This window comes from Canis lupus, chromosome 24, assembly GCF_048164855.1.
Source record: "Canis lupus baileyi chromosome 24, mCanLup2.hap1, whole genome shotgun sequence".
In the NCBI taxonomy this organism is placed as follows: Eukaryota; Metazoa; Chordata; class Mammalia; order Carnivora; family Canidae; genus Canis; species Canis lupus.
The window spans coordinates 25,554,067-25,575,396 of record NC_132861.1 but is presented as its reverse complement, the minus strand read 5'-3'; the positions used below and the strand labels follow the sequence as shown (position 1 = coordinate 25,575,396).

Below are 21,330 nucleotides of genomic sequence, written 5' to 3'. Positions count from 1 at the left end.
CCAGCAGGGAAGGCATCCACAAGGTTTTCAGAACTTTTAGCTATATAAATTGACAGCTTTAAGATTTTTAAAATACCAAAACCAAAAATATATTCCTTAGAATTTCAGAGTTCATTTTAATAAAAAATTATTTTATTTTAAAACCAATATAATGTTATTAACAAGAATTTGTAATAAGATAGTTCAGAAAGGGCTTTTTTCAAAGAAGTAAATTTCCAGAAATCAATTCGTACTTCAAAAAGCAGTAACAACTTACTATGAGGCCCACTAGTCTAGGTGAATATCAGGATGTAGATAAATGCAATATACCTGAGAATGATGCATTCGCATGATTTTTTCTACAGAGAAAAACAAAGAAATTATTTTCAGTTAGTAACTATGGCACAGGAGACCATTAAACTGAGCTGCTAAGCTTGCTTTTCTGATTTCACAGAAACACAGAAGGGTTTTCAAATATCTTCTATTTGTCTGCCACTGACAAATATGAAGTAAATAAAAGAGGGCTTTTCAAATTGACACTAAGGAAGAGTTACCCCCATTTCTATTCCCTGAGGTGCAAGAGTATTTCTGAAAGACATCCTCAGTGGGACCATATGCAGTCTCACAAAGATCACATTTTCAACAATTTCTTGCATAGCTTCTTCAGGGTATGCCTTCACTAGCCTTCTAGAAAGCTAAAAGTCAGTGATGGTTTCAAGAATCATAAAATCTCTTTTTATAGTATCAGTGGTTCTCAACATTTTTAGGGTCATGAAGATCTTGGATCCTCTCCTAAAAAAAATAAAAATACAAATAGTACATTGTTGGTAGAGTTCTTTGTAGAGCCATCTGGCTGTATGTACCAAAATCCTTAAAAACACTCACTTTTTCTGACTACAAAAATTCAGAGCTGGGAATATATTCTACGGAGATCATTCTAATTACAGAAAAAGATATTAATACATAAATGTTCACCGCAGCATATACTAGCAAATAGACTAGAAACAAATAGAATGTTTATTTATAACAAGAAAACAACCAAGAAAATGATGTTACCCTTATACAATTGGATAGTTCATAACTATAAAAGTATTTAAGAAAAAATAATTTTTGGGAAAATGTCTTATGTTAGTTTTTTTTAAAGTAGAATACATGCATTGAATATACAAATTGCTTATACCATATAGTCCCAAATACAAAAAAAAAAAAAAAATCAAACAAACCAGAAATAACTAGCAAGAAAGAAAAGTAGTAGTTGTCTCTAATGGGGAAGAGTTAGCTGATATTTTCTCATCTCTTGCTTTTCCTTAGTTCCCTATATTGAGCATACAGTTTGTATGAAGTTTTTAGAATTATAAGCTTCCTCTAAACTTTTGAAATTTATTAACAAAACTCCATTAGAAAACAATTTATAATAGTAACTTGAGATTTTGTTTTCCATTAGGAGGTTCTATATCAATAAACTGTGGTCATCAAGACAGTGTGGTACTGGCACAAAAACAGACACATAGATCAATGGGACAGAATAGAGAACCCAGAAGTGGACCCTGAACTTTATGGTCAACTAATATTCGATAAAGGAGGAAAGACTATCCATTGGAAGAAAGACAGTCTCTTCAATAAATGGTGCTGGGAAAATTGGACATCCACATGCAGAAGAATGAAACTAGACCACTCTCTTTCACCAGACACAAAGATAAACTCAAAATGGATGAAAGATCTAAATGTGAGACAAGATTCCATCAAAATCCTAGAGAACACAGGCAACACCCTTTTTGAACTCGGCCACAGTAACTTCTTGCAAGATAACATCCACGAAGGCAAAAGAAACAAAAGCAAAAATGAACTATTGGGACTTCATCAAGATAAGAAGCTTTTGCACAGCAAAGGAAACAGTCAACAAAACTAAAAGACAACCTACAGAATGGGAGAAGATATTTGCAAATGACATATCAGATAAAGGGCTAGTTTCCAAGATCTATAAAGAACTTATTAAACTCAACACCAAAGAAACAAACAATCCAATCATGAAATGGGCAAAAGACAGGAAGAGAAATCTCACAGAGGAAGACATAGACATGGCCAATATGCACATGAGAAAATGCTCTGCATCACTTGCCATCAGGGAAATACAAATCAAAACCACAATGAGATACCACCTCACACCAGTGAGAATGGGGAAAATTAACAAGGCAGGAAACAACAAATGTTGGAGAGGATGCGGAGAAAAGGAAACCCTCCTGCACTGTTGGTGGGAATGTGAACTGGTGCAGCCACTCTGGAAAACTGTGTGGAGGTTCCTCAAACAGTTAAAAATAGACCTGCCCTACGACCCAGCAATTGCACTGTTGGGGATTTACCCCAAAGATTCAGATGCAATGAAACGCCAGGACACCTGCACCCTGATGTTTCTAGCAGCAATGTCCACAATAGCCAAACTGTGGAAGGAGCCTCGGTGTCCATCGAAAGATGAATGGATAAAGAAGATGTGGTTTATGTATACAATGGAATATTACTCAGCTATTAGAAATGACAAATACCCACCATTTGCTTCAACGTGGATGGAACTGGAGGGTATTATGCTGAGTGAAGTAAGTCAGTCGGAGAAGGACAAACATTATATGTTCTCATTCATTTGGGGAATATAAATAATAGTGAAAGGGAATATAAGGGAAGGGAGAAGAAATGTGTGGGAAATATCAGAAAGGGAGACAGAACGTAAAGACTGCTAACTCTGGGAAACGAACTAGGGGTGGTGGAAGGGGAGGAGGGCGGGGGGTGGGAGTGAATGGGTGACGGGCACTGCGGGTTATTCTGTATGTTGGTAAATTGAACACCAATAAAAAAAATATTAATATATAAAAAAATAAAAAATAAACTGTAAAGTTTGTTGATTGCCATAGAGGTCACCGTACATAATTTAGTGATGAAGAGAATATACAACAAGCGCAGTTGAGAGAAGGCTCAGAGAAATAATATGTACAACCACAAGAAAATTAAGCAGAAAGTTCACAAACAGAGCATAGGTAGGAACATTTTTCATTTGAGTATGCTATCTGACTTTAGACGTTAAAAAACAAAAGAAAACAAAACCAAAAAATAGCTTCAGTGAGTTTTTAAAAAGTACAAAAAACATTGTAGTAAATTCAATGACTCACTCAGTCATCAATTATCAATTTCTTAAAAGCAAAGAGGAGAGAATTACATTGTAGGACATCCTCTGAAACAAGACATTCATGGGGTAGAAAAGCCCAAGTGCTTTATATGACGATGTATACATTTTTTTTTTCAAAAAGAATACTTTTTCACACTATATTCTCGACTGATCTCTCCTGCTTATCACACCTGCTCCCAGTTCATCCTCAAGACACTTCTTTAAAGGGAGGTAAGTTTTAAAAATGTTTAAGTCAAAAAATTAAAGAGGTTAAATTAAAAGCATTTCATTTCTAGGATACAGAGTATCATAAAACAAAGAAATTAAGTTGTTGGGTGCCAAAATTCAGTGCAATGAGAAGTGATTAAGTTTTAAAAATTACAGAACATATTGAAAGTATTTTGAGATCCTCCAATAAAAATGAAGACTATTATACCCCTAAGAGATAACAAGTAGTACATTTACAACATGCAGCCTAACCTAATTCAAATTTTGAAAATCAAGCATAGGACACCTGGGTGGCTCAGTGGTTGAGTATGCCTTTGGCTCAGGGCATGATCCTGGAGTCCTGGGATCGAGTTCCACATCGGGCTCCCTGCATGGAGTCTGCTTCTCCCTCTGCCTATGTCTCCGCCTCTCTCTCATTAATAAATAAATAAAATCTTTAAAAAAAGAGAAAAAGAAAATCAAGCATTTCTTTTGTTGAGAACACTTACCCCCCATCCACCATCCCACAAGGGATGCAGTACACCAGGTAGGAGGCATGTGGCAGTCAGTTGTCACCATATTCCAGCCCTTACTATCCACAGATCTAAACCAACAGGTGGAAGTGGACCTCCATGAACCAGATTGCTTTTTCCCCCTTCAACTACAGATGGAGGACAGACTGCTAAAACCAGTGGGGAGCAGACTAAGAGAGCAAGTCATTTTCTTCACCAGAAAATCATGGGATGGGGGTGCCTGGGTGGCCTTAGTCAATCATCTGTCTTCAGCTCAGGTCATGAGTCTCAGGGTCCTGGGATTGAGCCTCATATTGGGCTCCCTGCTCAGCAGGGAGTCTGCTTCTCGGCTCTGTCCCTACCTCCACTTGTGCTCACTCTCATTCGCTCTCTCTAATGAATAAATTTTTAAAAAAACATGGCAGGAAGGATGCATGTTGAGTGTAAAGAGACTGCTTAAACAAAGAAGGGTTTGAAATTCAGGAGATTCCAAGCTTGAGTTAATGTAAAGACTATCTCTTGCATGGACGTCAAGAACCTCCTCGAGCATGGCTATAAAGTGAAGTAGAGTACAATTCTGGTGACTGGATAGAAACAATAAACACGTGATGTCTAAAAACAGCACAAAATTAGCTGCATGTAAAAATTGTGGCCCAGCCAATATCATACAAGGCAAGGAGCTAAAAGTGATTCAACTGGGTTAAAAGGAAGACGACTTTAGGTTTATGATGAATGGCACAAGAACGAACCTCCTTGAACATGGATTCTTCAACAGGAAAGATAGGAGATAACCAATAGAAAAAAAATGATCTTTGTCAAGAACAATGTGTTTTGGAGAAACTACAGCAAATCCATTGCAGAGATTGTGAGTGCTGTGGTAACCACCCACAACTCTGCTCCAGAACTAAAGGACTTACCCACCCCTCCCTCTGCCCCGCCTGCTGGTGGAGATGGCTGTCAGCCTTTGTTGGGATCACCTCTGCTAAAGAAACTGCCTTGCCCAAAGTCAAGCCTCCTTCAGGGACAGTGTGCACAAATCCCTGATCGCTGTAGAGGTAAAAAAGGCCCAACCTCTCCACTCCAAATTGGAACAACTCTGAAGGACCATCCCAGCTCTAGGAGCCCATGGGGTTGGCTAAGGACTGCGTCAAGTTGGTTCACAGCTCAATTTTTTTTTTTTTAACAGCTTATTGCTTTATAGAAGGGGTGGGGGGAGATGTCGGAAGGCTCAATTTTTCTGGGTGTTTGTGCTTCCAACCTCTCCCTTCAGAGGTGTTGATCCTCAGATCCTCTCTCCAATAGAAACTGCATCCTCCCCTCCATCTCAGAGTTGGCTTCCTAGATTGCCTGACCCGTGGCAGAAGGCAAGACTTGTATTTTCCTTGAAACATTCCATAAGCAGATATATATATATTTAAATCAATTTCCTCACTTACAAAATTGGAATAATATGTTAGTATAGAGTTCCTGCAAAGATTAAATGAGGTAAAGTATAAAACACTGAGTTCCTAGCAACACCAAATATGCAATATAATGTTACGCCATGATTAAGTAAGTATTAAAATGTCTTTCAAATCAGGATTACCATTTAAAACCTTCTGAAGAAACATAAGATGTTGTAAAGAAGGGGACTCTGAAAATACAAGAAGTTATTCATTTTTTGCTTCCCCCATCAACCCTTTTCCCATTTGTTTGTTTGTTTTTCTCTCTGTTGCAATTATTCAACATTGGGATGTTGACAGTAGGGGTTGTGCATGAGTGGGGGCAGGGAGTATATGAGAAAATCTGTCCCTTCCTCTTAATTTTGCTGTGAACCTGAAACTGCTCTAAAAAATAAGGTCTAGGGCAGCCCCGGTGGCACAGCGGTTTAGCGCCGCCTGCAGCCCAGGGTGTGATCCTGGAGACCCGGGATCGAATCCCACATCGGGCTCCCCGCATGGAGCCTGCTTCTCCCTCTGCCTGTGTCTCTGCCTCTCTTTCGCTCTTTCTGAATAAATAAATAAATAAATCTTTAAAAAAATAAGGTCTAATAAAAAAACCCTCTAATATTATTTAATTTATTAATTAGCCTCTCGTGAAAGGATTGTCTCTATACTAGTATGATTGACAGCTCACTCTATTTGAAAAGTTCAGCTCGGTTCTGGTTGCTTTATCTCATTCATGTTGACTATGACTCGGCTAGAGAATAACTCTGTAAAGGAAGCAACTATTCTTGTCTTTTTTTTTCCTGCTATATTTCCTGCTATAATCCCTTCCTAAGTAGATCTCCAGGAAGGCAGATATTGATGAAAAGAAATAAAATTATAAACAACCAATATGACTAAGCACTTGAAAGCGGGTGGCTCCTTGTAATGAGGGATCATGACTCATTCATCCTTGCACATCAAGCAACTAGCTACTGCTAGAAACAACAGGGGTCAATAAATGCTCGTAGGATAAAATGAATGAATGAATGAATGAATGAATGGGAGCACAGGGCAACTGCCAATACTTAAAAGATATGCTTTTAACTCTCTACTTAAGATATTTTAGTATTTATTTACTCTATAATAATAGTATATTACTTATAATTTACTATTAATATAATCTATAATTTACTATTACTATTATAATTTAATAATAGTAAATATATTAAAAGAATATGCTTTTCACTCTACTTAAGATATTTTAGTATTTACTCTATAATAGTAATTTATAATTTACTATTAATAAATAGAAGTATAAATTATTTATAATTTATTGTAATTTAATAATAGTAAATATATTAATAATAGTAAATATTTGCTATTATTTATACTGGATACTGTCATTCCTTCTACAATCAACACAATGTGAATAGTAATGCTCAAACTAAAAAGAAACACAAAATCTAAGTGGCTGAGAACCCTTTTTTTTTTTTTCTTAGAGTATGTGTATATAATTCCCTTCAAACACCAATTAAAACCTACTAATAGGGCAGCCCGGGTGGCTCAGGGGTTTAGCGCCGCCTTCAGCCCAGGGCCTGATCCTGGAGAAAGAATGGAGTCCCACATGGGGCTCCCTGCATGGAGCCTGCTTCTCCCTCTGCTGTGTCTCTGCCTCTCTCTTGGTCTCTCATGAATGAATAAAATCATAAATAAATAAATAAATAAATAAAATCATAAATAAATAAATAAATAAATAAATAAATAAATAAATAAATAAATAAATAAATAAATACTACTAATATACACACACCCTTCTCAATGGCTACTGCCGGATGTTGTTTCCACAGCAAAAGACAAAATATTCAGAGAGAATTCTAGGTAAGTGCGATACTATCTCAATCCCTGTAATTAAAAAACAAAATCCTCTCACATTTGTTCAATTAGAAAAGAGTTAAAACAAAACTCTTCACCCAACCTCCAAATTCCAACAATTGCTTCAAAAGCCTGGATTTGCATAAGATTTGTTTTTATATAAGAAGCTGTATTTCATTCACATATGAGAGGACTTCCAACCTACAGAAAACGTCTATGCTAAGATTTAAGGATAAATCAGTCTGTTCATCTATATTATCATATAAACTTTAAAGAAACTCTGCCAGAACCAACGAATATAAGGTATTGGAATTTAATCTGTCTTCCTACCCTGTCTCCAGAAGCCAGGAGTAAATGTACTGAAGCAATTCAGTCAAAGAAATTAAGGTTATTAGGAAATGTAATCAGAACTCTCTGGAGCCTGATGGCTTTATGGTGGTATTTTATAAACAACTGTCAGCATCCTTAGCATTTTTTTCAAAATAGCACAGAGTATCTAATAGTAGGGACTACCTTCAATAAGCTAGGTTGCAGCTTTATCAGCCCCACCGTCAATGACCCACGGAGGGAAGTCAGGCTGCAAAATATCTATACCTCACCAAACCTGCACATTAGTTCGATGTGTATTAAATTTCCCCCTCACTGTGTATCTTAAAGTGCATTTGGTTAAACAGGTAGAAGGGTTTATTTAAGAAAAAATACAAATAGCAAAACCATCTCCTGTCATTTAGGTAAAGAAAAGGAGAAGTCAAAACCCTGAATCTCTGGGCAATACAGCTGTTAAACCCAATTTAAATAAAAAGGCTATGCAAGGGGATTTGGGTGGTTTTCTTTGTGCATTTTAAAACAACTTTCCACAAAATTAACATGAATTCATTTCAGCCTTGTCAGATACAAATATACGTTGCTTTACTACACTTCACAGACATTGCATTTTTTAAACATAAATTAAAGGTTTATGGCAACCCAGTGATGAACAAGTCAATCAGTGTCATTTTTCTAACAGCATTTACTCTGTGTCTTCATAAAATATTTTAGTAATTCTTACAAGAATTCAGACTTTTTCACTATGTTTGTTATGGAGATCTGTGATCATGTATCTTTGATGTTATTACCGTAATCATTTGAGGTCATCATGAACTGCACCCATATAAGGGCACACGTAATAAATGTGGTCTGTTCTGACTGCCCCACTGACCAGCCATTCCCCCATCTCTCCCTCTCCTCAGGCCTCGGGCACTACAATACTGAAAATACGTAAATAAATTACCCTAATCTTAATAGGCCTCCAAGTGTTCAGGTGAAAGGAAGACACACATTTCTCTTTTTAAATCAAAAACTAAAAATGACTTACTTAAGCTTGGTGAGGAAGGCATGTTGAAAGATAAGACAAGCTGAAAGCTAGGTCTCTTGTGCCAAGCAGAGTTTTGAATGCAAAGGAAAAGTCCCTGAAAAAAATTAAAAGTGCTACCCTGGTGAACACATGAATTAGAAAGTGAAACAGCCTTACTGCTGATAGGGAAACAATTTTAATGGCCTGGACAGAAGATCAAACCAGCCACCATATTCCCTTAAGCCACAGCCTGATCCAGAGCAAGGCTCTAACTCTTCAATTCCATGAAGGCTGGGAGAGGTGAGGAAGCTGCAGAAGAACAGCTGGAAGCTGGCAGAGGTTGGTTCATGAGGTTTAAGAAGGCGTCTCCATAGTGCAAGGTAAAGCAAGGAGTGCTGATGTACAAGGCGCAGCAGTTATCCAGAAGACCTAGCTCAGAGAATTAATAAAGGCGGCTACGCTCAGAAGATTTTCAACGTAGTTGAAGTGGCCTTCTATTGTAAGAAGATGCCACCTAGGACTTTCATAGCTAGAGAAGAGACGTCAATGCCTGGCTTCAAAGCACAGGCTCTCTTGTGAGGGGCCACTCCAGAAATTCTAGGACCCTCAAGAATCACCCTGAATATATTGTCTGTTCTGTAAATGGAACAACAAAGCCTAGGTGACAACACATCTGTTTACAACATGGTTTACTGACTATTTTAAGCCTGCTGTTGAGAACCACCCAGGAAAAGAGAATTCCTTTTGAAATATGACTGCTCGTTAACGATGCTACTGGTCACCCAAGAGCTCTGATGGAGATGGACAAGGAGATCCATGTTTTCATAGCTGCTAACACAATGTCCATTCTGCAACCCACAGATCAAGAAGTCTTATTTAAGAAATCTACTTTGTAAGCCTCTAGCTGCATAGTGATTCCTCTGATGGATCTGGGCAAAGTAAACAAACTTTCTGGAAAAGATTCACCATTCGAGGTACCATTAACATCTGTGACTCATTGTAAGAAGTCAAAATATCAACATTTATAGGAGTTTGTAAGAATTTGATTCCAGCTCTCACAAATGACTCTGAGGGGTTCAAGACTGCAGTGGAAGAAGTAACTGCAGATGTGGTAGAAAAAGCAAGAGAACGAGAATTGGAAACAGAGCCTGAAGATAGGACTATGCTGGCCCAAGCTCATGATAAAACTCGAACGGATGAGGAGTTGCTTCTTCTGGATGAGCAAAGAAAGTAGTTTGAGATACAGACCTACTCCTGGTGCAGGTACTGTGAAGACTGTTGAAATGACAATAAAAGAACTTAGAATAATTTTACATAAACTTAGTTGATAAGGCAGTCGCAGGGTTTGAGATGGTGGACTCCAATCTTGAAGGAAGTTTCTGTGAGTAAAATGCTATCAACCACCATCATATGCCACAGAGAAACCGGTCATGAAAGGAAGTGTCAACTGATACGGTAAACTTCATTGCTGTCTTATTTTAACAAACTGCCATAGGGATCCCACAGCCATCAACACTGAGGCAAGACCCTCCACCAGCAAAAAGATTACAACTTGGTGAAAGCTCAGAATAGGTTAGCAAATTTTAGCAATAAAGAAATTTTAAATTAATGTACATTTTTTTTTTTGGCGTGATCCTATTGAACACGCAACAGACTACAGCATGGTGTTAATATAACATTTATACGCACTGGGCAATCGGGCAGCCCCGGTGGCTCAGCGGTTTAGCGCCACCTTCGGCCCAGGGCGTGATCCTGGAGACCCGGGATCGAGTCCCACATTGGGCTCCCGGTGCATGGAGCCTGCTCTCCCTCTGCCTATGTCTCTCATGAATAAATAAATAAAAATCTTAAAAAAGAAAATTTATATGCACTGGGAAAGAATTAACACTGAATCATCTTAGAAACAGCATCCAGACATCATTCTCTGTAATCATTAAAGCCAGTTTCAAAGATCTGAAAGTCTGTAAAACTGCAGTTGTTATTGTCTATCTCAAACCTAATTACTAAAACAGTTTCAAAATAACTGACAAGAAAAATTGTAGTTTTTAGATGCTTCTGTAATTCTAACATTTCACTAAGTACAAATGAGCTTCTTAGTTAATATTAAAAGGTAAAGGTTTATTCTGTCACATAACTGAAGAATTCTTGAGACTGGCACCCTGTCAAAATAGTTAAACCTAGGGGCACCTGGGTAGCGCAGTCGGTTAAGCATCTGCCTGCGGTTCGGGTCATGATCCCAGTGGGGTGGAGCTCGTGTTGGGCTCCCTGCTTAGCAGGAGTCTGCTCCTCTCTGCCCGCCCCGACTCTGCTCGTCTGCGTGTGTGCGGGCGCGCTTGTTCTCTCTCAATATAGTTAACTCTAAAGCAGTATTAAATTTTCTATAATTGACCTTACTTCCTGAATTTCTTCATATCGATTTCAGTTGTAATTTTACCCTTCTCACAAATGAAAGCACAGGCATGCTTTAATTTCATGCCTTTGTAAGAATGTCCAGAGAAACAAATTCACACAGACTTTTCTGTTCTGCTTGTTTCTTTTAAATAGAAGATTACTGTGCTCACAGCTAGAAAAAGATACTAATGTCACTGCCACTGGAACAGTGATCCCAGAATGCTTCTTGAAAGGATCCCTTGAGCCCGACATCTCCAAATCCTGGACTTCTCAGGTACTCAGGTCAGCAACGGGCCTTCCACAGGCTAGCAGCTCTGATCCTTATTTAATTCAGTTCCCCTAGGCTTCAAGTGTATTAAAAACAGAAAAACAGACTTAGTGGGTTAATTCAGAAACTCCTGGATAACTGGATTGGCTCCTTCAACCAACCACCTTTGTGTACCCACCATGGTCCTGGTGGACTCACCTCTGGGAGGTAACAGAGAGGAAAGTCATAGTATCTGCCTTCCAACAAGCTTCGATTCTGGTGAGGGAGAAAGAAAGCAGGCAATTCTGATAGGGTTACAGAAAGGAATGGGTCCACGTGTCCAAACCACAACTTGGCTACACGAACTGGCATTTGGCCATCACCAAGGCAGCCGAAGTATGAACATGGGCTGGATGCCAGGATGCGTGGGTACTGCCTCTGGTATTAGTGTTGAATAACACTTTGGAAAATGCTGTCCAACTACTGGGGCTCAAGGGAATATAATGGGAAAAGAAATTCATAAAACTGCAAATTTGGGAGCAAGTGAAAAGCAAAGGTGACAGGCTACTACTTACTGCTGGAATGCACCAAGGCATTCTACAAACTCTCTGCTGCCAAGGGCTAGTAATCTGATTCTACCAGGCTTGAGAATCTGGGTTTGGCTTCCTGATTGGAACAGGTCCACCGAGTGTGCACATAAGTGTACATGTACCAAATGCTTCATTTTTCCTTAAGGCTCATCTGGCCTGTGTCTCTTTTCTGTTTGAAGATTTCTTACAAACTCTGGTGTTTTCTTAGGTGCCTTTGGTCTCCTAGGGACTCAATTTAATCACAAAGAGATCTTGCTCTTTCTCTTGGAACACACTCTGTGTCCCAGCGGAGCAAGCTAGTTAGAGATAAGAAGCCTGAAGCCACTATGACCTTACAGAGTGATCTGGGTCAAATCACAAGTTAATGACTTCTCTAAAGAAAGCGTCTTTGGTATCAAAATCCAAAGGCTGAAATACTTATCGCAACGTGGACTCATAAGAGCTTTTAAAGAGCTTTGTACTCTTTCAAAATGAACTTTAAAGGAAACACAACTTTCTATTAAAACATCAAGATTAAGGATATAATCTAATGATCACATCCTAGTTAGGTCTTCCAAAAAATAAGTAATATTGGGTTGTATATTATTTTCAGAGGTGTCCTGATCTTCTTTGCAAACCAGAGACTGAGATTTACTGAATTTAACTGGAGCAATATTAAAGTCCATATATTAACTTTATAAAGTAAAATATACATTAGTAAAGTGCAGTAGTCAACATTTCAGAAAATGTACAGAAGAACCCATTTAAATATCTAAAAGCTCTCGGTTCAAAAATCAAAGTTACTAGAAAAACTAAGAAGAATCCTTCGGAGTAATAGGAAAGCATGTTTGTGTAATTCACTTAAGGAAAAGAGACTTAAAACCAAAGTTCGTAAAAACAGCTACATTTGATGTGCTGTATGCATGGCAATGCTTTAATATTTACCAAAACAGCTGTATTTTTGTCATTTATCTTTAATTTCATAAGACTGAATTTTATTACAATTTTTTGGTTGGCAGACCTTCAAAAATTACTAAGAAGTAATCACCATATAGTTATCAAATTATAGTTTTCAGGATATGTGCAAACAGGCTCCTTTATTTGATTGTGAAGTACAGTGCATAATAAAAATATCAATCCAGGACTCTTCTAAGACAATGTATGATTATTCATATTTGTTCATCACAATTCAAATGTGTTAGAGATGGCTGCTCATTGCCTGATCAGTTTTTACAAACATTGCCAGAAAAATAATTCCTTTTTTCATACTGGCTTTCAATCTAGTTCTCCTTTACATGCTCAAATGGCAAATGCTTAGCTTCTAAGAAATTCCCAGGGTTTATGGGGAACCATTCCTCACTGAAGCAGCCTGAAGAGCACAGAATTGAGGATCAGGTTTACCAGCTTTAATTCTGCAGTAAAAACTCTGTCCAGTATTAAAAAGAAGAATACCATTGGATAAGAAGAGACTGCAAACAAATATTCTTTTCTTATTTAGCTTAAGGATCTTGAATACTAAGAATCCATCAGAGCACTCAAATAAGGAGTCTTCCATTTATCATTTGGTCGACTGGAAATTATTAATATGCACATTTTCTCAGATATTTAATACATTAAAAGCCAATTAGAAAACCCTTATGTCCCAGTACATTATATATACAATTATACATACATGCCCAATGTACAATTTTTTCCTGAAGTGATCAAGTATGTTAAAAAAAGAAAATCAGGGTTGCAGTTTCAAGTTTTAGTATTTTCCATAAAAACACTTCAAAATTTTGGTTACTGTACTCAATTTTAAGAAACCTATTTTTGAAGAAATAATCATTCTCTATTTAATGCCCAATGATAAACAGAAGGAATTTTTTTTCAGAAGGAATTTTCAAACACCGAATTCACGCTATTATGTTCATTGTCTTGTGTTTATAAGTCTAATAGATCTCAAAATATTTTTAATAATTGTTATAGCAAATCACATCTTAATAAGCTATTACAGCTACTAAAGAGGTCATCATAGCCAATAAAAAAGGAAAAGTCAGTGGAGTCAGAAGATAGTGGCAGACCAGTGTGACCTGGAGTTAATCCCTTAATCTCTTTAGATCTCAGTCAGAACTTTTTGTTTGTAAAGAGAGAGAGGGAGGCAAAACTAGATATTAAAAATAAAATAAATATCAGTGGTTGCCAGGGGTTGGATGGGGATAAATAGGTAGAGCTCAGAATTTTTAGGGCAGTGAAAATACTCCATACGATACTATAATGATGGATGCATGTCACTATATAGTTGATCCTTGAACAATAAGGGTTTATACTGTGGATCCAAGTATACAAGAACTTAAAAAAAAATACAGTACAGTGGGGCAACTATTTTCTCTTCCTTATGATTTTAACATTTTCTTCTCCCTAGCTTATTTTAAGAATACAGTATATAATACATATAACATAGAAAATATGTGTTGATAGAGTACTTGTTATCAGGCTTCCTTCCAGTCAACAGTAGACTATTAGTAGGTAAGTATTTAGGGAGTCAAAGTTACAGATTTTTCAACGGCACAGGGATTGGGACCCCTTAACACTGTTATTCAAGAATCAGCCATACATTGGATTTGTACAATGTACAAATCCAAAGAATATATAATATCAAGAGTTGAACCCTAATGTAGGCTATGTACTTGTGGGGGATGTTGGTCACAGGAGAGGCTATGTAAGTGTAGGGGCAGAGGGTACAGGAAAAATGTATCTTCTCAATTTGGCTGTAAACCTAACACTATTCTTAAAGTCTTTAAAAAAAAACATATATATATATATAATATACATATTATCTCGATTATATATACTCTATCTATAACCTAGATAATGTAAACTCAAGACACTCAACTGAGTCCTATCACCTTCCTGATCACTGTTGAAAAATCTGTTTAAATAGACTTTAAATGATCTGAAACTTTAAAAAGCTTTTTAAGCATCCAGTAGTTATTTGTAGGGCACTATGGATACCATTCCTTTATTTAATAGACCTTGTTAATTGCTTGTATTTTCTGACTTAAAATTATTTTTAAGAAAAAAGAATTATCAATTAAACATCTTGAAAATATTTCTTAAATCTGCCTGCCTATAATTTATCTAACTTTAAAATTCAGTCACTTTGTGTAAAATTAGTGTTAAAAGCAAACATTTTTCTCCATATCTTCAACTAATCTAAAATAATCCTGGCATTACCTTTGGACGACCTCTCTGAGATTTATTATTTTGCAGTATAATACTTGTGCTGCCCTTGTCAGCTCTATGTAAAAGAAAGCAAGCCATTGTGACTCACCCTATAAAAAAATTCCCATAAAATTACAGAGCAGCCAACCATACTACCTGCTGATATGCGGCAGTCTTGTCATTAAAGATATGAAATTTTAACCTGAAAACTCAGAAGTTGAATGTGTTTTTCACACTTTGAAAATTGATAGGCTGAAGAACTCATATCAGATCATGATATCCAGAGATTCATTAAAATAATTGCAATAAACCCAACTGCTATTTTGAAATAATTTTTAAAAGTAATTTTAAAATAGGAGCCCATAATGCTAAATAACACTAATATCTAAAAGACATGGAGAATGGAAGTACATATAAAATCCAGTCAGGCCCATCACAATGCAATTTCATTCAACAAAAGCATTCAGGTAATGTGTGTGTAGTCACACCTGCACTTGTTACCACTATGGTATTCTACACTTAATTTCCTCAAAAACTAAAGATTAATCTGAAAATCTGTTTTGTTGCCTGTGTCTTTTATTATTGAAAATCCATATAGGCACACCTGAGTGGCTTAGTTGGTTAAGTTTTCAGCTCCTGATTCCAGCTCAGGTCATGATCTCAGGGTTGTGAGATGGAGCCCCATGTCGGACTCTGCACCGGGTGTGGAGTCGGTTTGGGAATCCTCCCTCTGCCCCTCCCTCACCTTAAAAAATCCACATAGAATATGCATAGACTTTCTTATCCAGTATGTTAGAAATGACGAGCAGTGTGGTATGACAAAAAGAATGCCAGATTTGTCATTGAAAGACTCAGGTCTCTATCATTACTCTTTGGAAAAGCTCATCATGCTGGGTACGCTTAGTCATAGGTAAAATGAATAAATGGAACTAGCTAGTTTTTAAAGGTACTTGTTATAATCACCTAAGTACCTTTTTCGTGCCCAGACTCACACAGATTTTTGCCTCAGTAGATCTTGTGAGGGTACAAACAGAAATGCATATTTTGAAAAAATTTTGAGGTGGTTCTAGACAAGCATCATCAGGCTAAGAACCCCTCAAAATGGTTAACTTGAATACAAAAACAAAGTAAGATAATCCAAAACCTAGAAAATGATCTCTCATGTGGCTACTGAACACTTAAAATATGTGCCAGTCTAACTTAAGATGTGCTATCTAACCATATTTCAAAAGAAAAAAGAATTTAAAAGATCTCAATCTCTTTATATTGACTATAAGCTGATAGGATATTAAATATAGTAAATTAAATAAAGTATTTTAAAATTAATTTTACCAGGACGGCTGTGTGGTTCAGTGGTTGGGTGCCTGCCTTCAGCTCAGGGTGTGATCCTGGAGTCCCGGGATTGAGTCCCACACATTGGGCTCCCTGCATGGAGCCTGCTTCTCCCTCTGCCTATGTCTCTCTCTGTGTGTCTCTCATGAATAAATAAATCTTTAAAAATAAAATTTAAAAAAATAAAAATAAAAAATTAATTTTACCTGGGTTTTCAAAACTTCTCAATGTGGCTACCAGAAATTTTAGATTATACACATGACTTGCATTTATTTTCCTGTTGGACAGCACCAGAATAGAGTTTCAATAAAGTATCTTCTACAGAAAACATTTCAAGATTTTAATTTCTGTTGAATTATCAAAAAAAGAGGAATGAGATTAATATAGCAAATATAAAAGGAAAAGGAATAAAGGTGATTTTCTACTCTCCTTGGCTCCTGGAAAGGTTTGTGCACAGGTTACCATTTTTCATTTTGCTCTAGATGGGCTCACGAAAGAGTCAGTGTAGAGGACTTTCCAACTGTTGAAATTCTATCTACCTCAAACACATGCTCCATGCCCATAGGGACTCCAAAGCATAGGTTTCCTGGCATTTTTCCTACCAGGAAACAAGTGCTCATTCTTCTGGCTGGAATGAGTCATGTTTATGCTGCAATGTTTCTGTGTAAGTATAATTAAATACTTCTTGAATTGTTAGGTGCCCAGCTCCGCCTGAGCACAGAGGCATGCAAAGTCAGGAACTTTCTGCGCTGGTACCCAATGGACGAAGGCTAAGGATGGGTTGGCAGATGGGGCGAGAAAGGAACCTGAGGAAGTGGCCTCAAGGCATGTACACATTGCTGAGGAAAGCAGTGATGTAGGCTAAGACTGCTACAGATAGGGAGAGCAGATTAGGTGCCGGGGAACTACTGGCAGGTGCCAGGGAGTGGAAGCACACCTGCAGAATTGATAGTGAAATCTGGCTAAGTGATTCTTTTCCTTTGGGCTCCAAGTAACTACACAAAAATGTCAACGAGACATTACATACGTTCACAGAATCAGAAGAGTTAGGGTTATTGGCAACATACTGCATTTTCCAATTCTAGTCTTGGGAGCAAGAGAGAACAGCTCTGGACAAGGAATTATTGTAACACAGAAGTTCTTCTCCAGCCCAGCTGGAAAAAAATATTGAAAGAGCTAAGAAATGGGTTAACCAATGCAACTTTATTCAAAATGTAGAATGATAAAGCAAACTTTTCTTCCTGGAGAAGGGAAGATAAAACATATCAGCTAAGAATATTTTTAAAAAGAACAACCATGGTAGAGGGATGTGGGGGGAGACTTACCCTCCAGATATTAAAATGAATTTTGAAATCACAACAATTAAAACTTGGCACCAGTATAGATAAGAGACAGATTATTGAATCAAAGTGCACAAACAGACACAAATATATATTAAAAACCAAGTATTCAGAGGCGCCTGAGTGGCTCAGTTGGTTAACCATCTGACTCTTGATTTCAGCTCAGGTCATGATCTTAGGGGTCATGAGCCCAGTCATGCACTGGGCTCAATACAGAGTGTGGTCCCTGCTTAAGTTTCTCTCTCTCCCTCTTCCTCTGCCCCCCTCTCTGCTCACATTCTCTCACTCTCTAAAATACAAAACAAATACAAAAAAAGAACCCAAGTAAGTATTTAATAAAAGGTAGTACTTCAAAACTTTATATTATTTAATAAATGATATTGGAGCAACTGGCTAACCATTTGAACAAAAGATAGATCTCTAAACCATCCCACTCACCAAAACAAATTCTAGAAATTAATAAAGATTTAAACGTAAGAAACAATTCATAGAAGTACTGAAAGAAAACACTCAAATTGAAAAAGGACTTTCTACACATGGCACCAAAGATAGAAACCAAAAGAACTCATTTGTAGGTTTGATTATGGAAAAAACAGTGTTTAATTCTCTATATCCAAAGCCACTGTAAGATTTAGGGGGAGATGGCAGGCTCAGCATGGTCTCATCTTTCTGAGAACTCAATTTAACATAGAAGCACAAGGAAGGAAACTTGTAACAGGCAAGAGAAAGGCATAAGCAGAAAGGAGTCTTTCTAGAAGAAGCAAATGGCAGAGGGCTGGGAGATGAACCAGGCTAAAGAGAGGTAGTGGAGATGGATGCCAGTCCTGTCAAGACTACAGAGGAGACGGAAACTTCTGGAAAAGCTCTGGTCTCTAAATTCCCAGGTGTAAATGGGCAAAGGAGAGAGAAGGTGGGCCCAAAGGGTAAAGATGCTGATATTCTCATTTTATAAAGCAGCGAGGATCAAGAGAGGCTGATAATGAAATACAAATATAGATGATGATGTGTGTTATTTTGAGCCAATAAAGGTTAAATAAAACAAGAACATCTAAAAATCTCTACTTTTGGTAGAATGAAAGGTAAACATAAAAAACTAGGCCAAATTTGCATCTTTTATATCAAGGAGCAAAAAGAAACTTTCCATTGTTAAATCAAAATTAGGAAGACTTGCCTATTTTCTAATGCTGTTTGAGAAACAGTACAGACAGTAGCTTTTCACTTTTAGCTACTTAAATCTTTAACCATGATTAGTATTTTAAATTTAAAATACAAAAAAAAAGAAAGAAAGAAAAGAAAGAAAAGAAAGAAAAGAAAGAAAGAAAGAAAAACAAAAAGCTGGGGAAACATTTATAATTATATGGCAACCAAAGTGTTAATATCCTTAAAATTCCAGCCAATCCCTCCCATCCAAAAAAAAAAAAAAAAAAAAAAACCAAAAACTCTTGCAACTTTTTAGGAAAAACACATCAATGGAAAAGAATGGAGAAAAACATAAGCAGGCAATTTACAAAGGAAGATATTCAAATGGTTAATAACAAAAATGATGCTCAACTTCATTAGTATTTTTTAAATACTAGCTAAAAACAAGATTTCTTTACCTGTAAAATTGACAAAATACGAAATGATAATTTCATATCAGGGTCAATGAGGTTTTCAGTTATTAGTAAGAGAGTAAACTTTGTAAAAGGCATACCCTTTGACTCAACTATTAAAATTCTAGAAATCTGGTGCACCTGGCTGGCTCAGTCAGTAGAGCGTATAACTCTTGATCTAGGAGTTGCGAGTTTGAGCCCGATGTTGGGCATGAAGTCTACTCTTTAAGATTTCATTTATTTTAGAGAGAGTGTGCACTCAAGTGTGCACACAGGGGTAAGGGAGGAGTAGAGGGGAGGAACAAGGAGACCTATGCAGGGCTTGATCTCATGACTCCAAGACCAAAATCTAAACTGAAATCAAAAGCTAGACAACCAACTGAGCATCCCAGAGCCCTGAGCTTGTTTTTCTCTATTTTCTCAGAGAAAAATAGAGAAAGAGAAAAAGAGAAAGAAAGACAATTCTAGAAATCTATCCTGAGGAAATCATAAGGCTATGGATGACTAACAACCTAAGTTACTCCTCTCATGTACATATATTACTTTAAAGATAAACCAGGAAGAAAAGGTGAAAATACCGTATTTAAGAATGTGCACACAAAATAAGCTATATTTCTTATCACAGAACTGTTTATGATAGCAGAGAGGTGGGATGCAACCTAAATAGAGGTTTGACTTAGTAACTTCTAAATAATTCAGAAGATACAGAAGAGATAGTTTTTAGAGAAAAAGTCAGACTGCTAAACTACAGAAGTAAAATAAGCCTTACACACCTTTTCCAAAAGTGTTTATAGATTTTACATGAAAAAATACATAAGCAGATGTGGGGAAATGTTAGAGTAATAAATACCAAAATTTAGCAAGTTATCCTCAGGTGGTAAATCATTCTTTATTCTTTGCATTTTCTACAAAAATTTATTATTTTTTGAACTGCAAAAAAAAAAAAAAAAAGAAAAAAACCCTTTATGATGGGGCAACTCTCATGGCAGGATCAACTTTCATTTTGGGGTAGCAGGCACATGATTAGCCCCGGGTGACAAAGGCAGCAGGCCCCTTTGGAGAAACTCTAGAGTCCCGACAGTCCCAGGTACTAAAAATAGTTCTAATTGACATAGCTGTAAGAAGGAAGGAAAAGACAAGTTACCACGACTTTTGGACTCATGTCCACATACAAGGCAACACCGGAAGACAGCAGACACAGTCCACTTACTGGACCGTGACCCCCAGCAGACAGGGACAGGAGATGTAGGCAGATGCAGATGTAGGCAGAGAAGCTGATGATGGCCACAGTGATGGACACCAAAGTGCCCAGACAGCTACAAAGGCAGTTTCCAAAGACAGTGGCAGCAGAGGATGTGTCACATCTTGGCTGCAAGCTGAGTTTTCTAAATCCAGAACTACTTAGCAGGAGGAAGACCTTGGACTGGACAGTAGGACAATCTTTCCTCACCCCACCTGCCCCTCCAGTGACAGGCTTCCTGGGGCCAGTGCACACTGCGCAGATGTAAGAAGGGTAACTCTCCCTCATCCTGCCATATTCCCTTCTATTTCCCATTTCTTAGAACATAAGAGAGGCAGGAAACTCTTGGAGAACCTAACAAGGAGTTTGGAAAGTCTCGGTCCACACAGAAGAGGCAAGCGGGCTCTGAACCAGAAAGATCAGGTCTCAAACTTGGCTCTACTGCTTGACAGTTTTGTAACTGGCAAGAGAGGTCATCTTTGTCTGTAAATTTAGGATCATGATAGTACCTATCTCAAGGAGATGTTGTGAAATAAAAACAAGCTCCTACCTAATCCGTATCCAACACAATGACAGCCTTTATTAGGAAATACCAGGCAGTATCCAATCAAGGGCCATGTCAGATGGTGCAACAAATGCTGTAAGTGGCCAGGAAAAGATAAGGTTGCGAGCGGGAATGAGCAGGCCAGGCTTCCTGGAAGAAGAGGATTTGAACTAGACTTTGACATCTAGGTAAAGATTGAAGAGGCAGGAAGCAAAGTAAAGAGGGGGTAGTCCAAGACAAGACAACTGCATGATCAAAGGCAGGAAGACAGATCCAACCCCTCATTAACTGATTTTTTGGGCTTTAACCACCGTAGATCTGCACTAGGCTTGGGAACTCACGGGCTTAGAAAGAAGTAGGTGGCAGTGGTTTCTGCCTTCTATAATGTCTGGTGCAGCTAGACCCACA

The 21,330-nt window shown here is 37.6% G+C and overlaps 1 protein-coding gene across 6 annotated transcripts in view; it reads right to left on the bottom strand.

Moving 5' to 3' along the window:
* The window catches only part of GALNT7 (polypeptide N-acetylgalactosaminyltransferase 7), a 136,062-nt gene that overhangs the window by 81,760 nt on the left and 32,972 nt on the right, over positions 1–21,330 (bottom strand). For 2 of the 6 annotated variants that reach the window (XM_072795986.1, XM_072795985.1), the window contains exon 1: positions 11,321–11,488. The exons of 2 other annotated variants lie outside the window; for them this stretch is intronic. In XM_072795986.1, coding sequence (XP_072652087.1) covers positions 11,321–11,473 — 153 coding nt within the window. In that variant the 5' untranslated portion in view covers positions 11,474–11,488. Of the gene's footprint in view, positions 1–309; positions 339–3,647; positions 3,796–11,320; positions 11,489–21,330 lie in introns of those variants that run through there. 2 more of the 6 variants (XM_072795990.1, XM_072795989.1) reach the window with 2 other exon arrangements.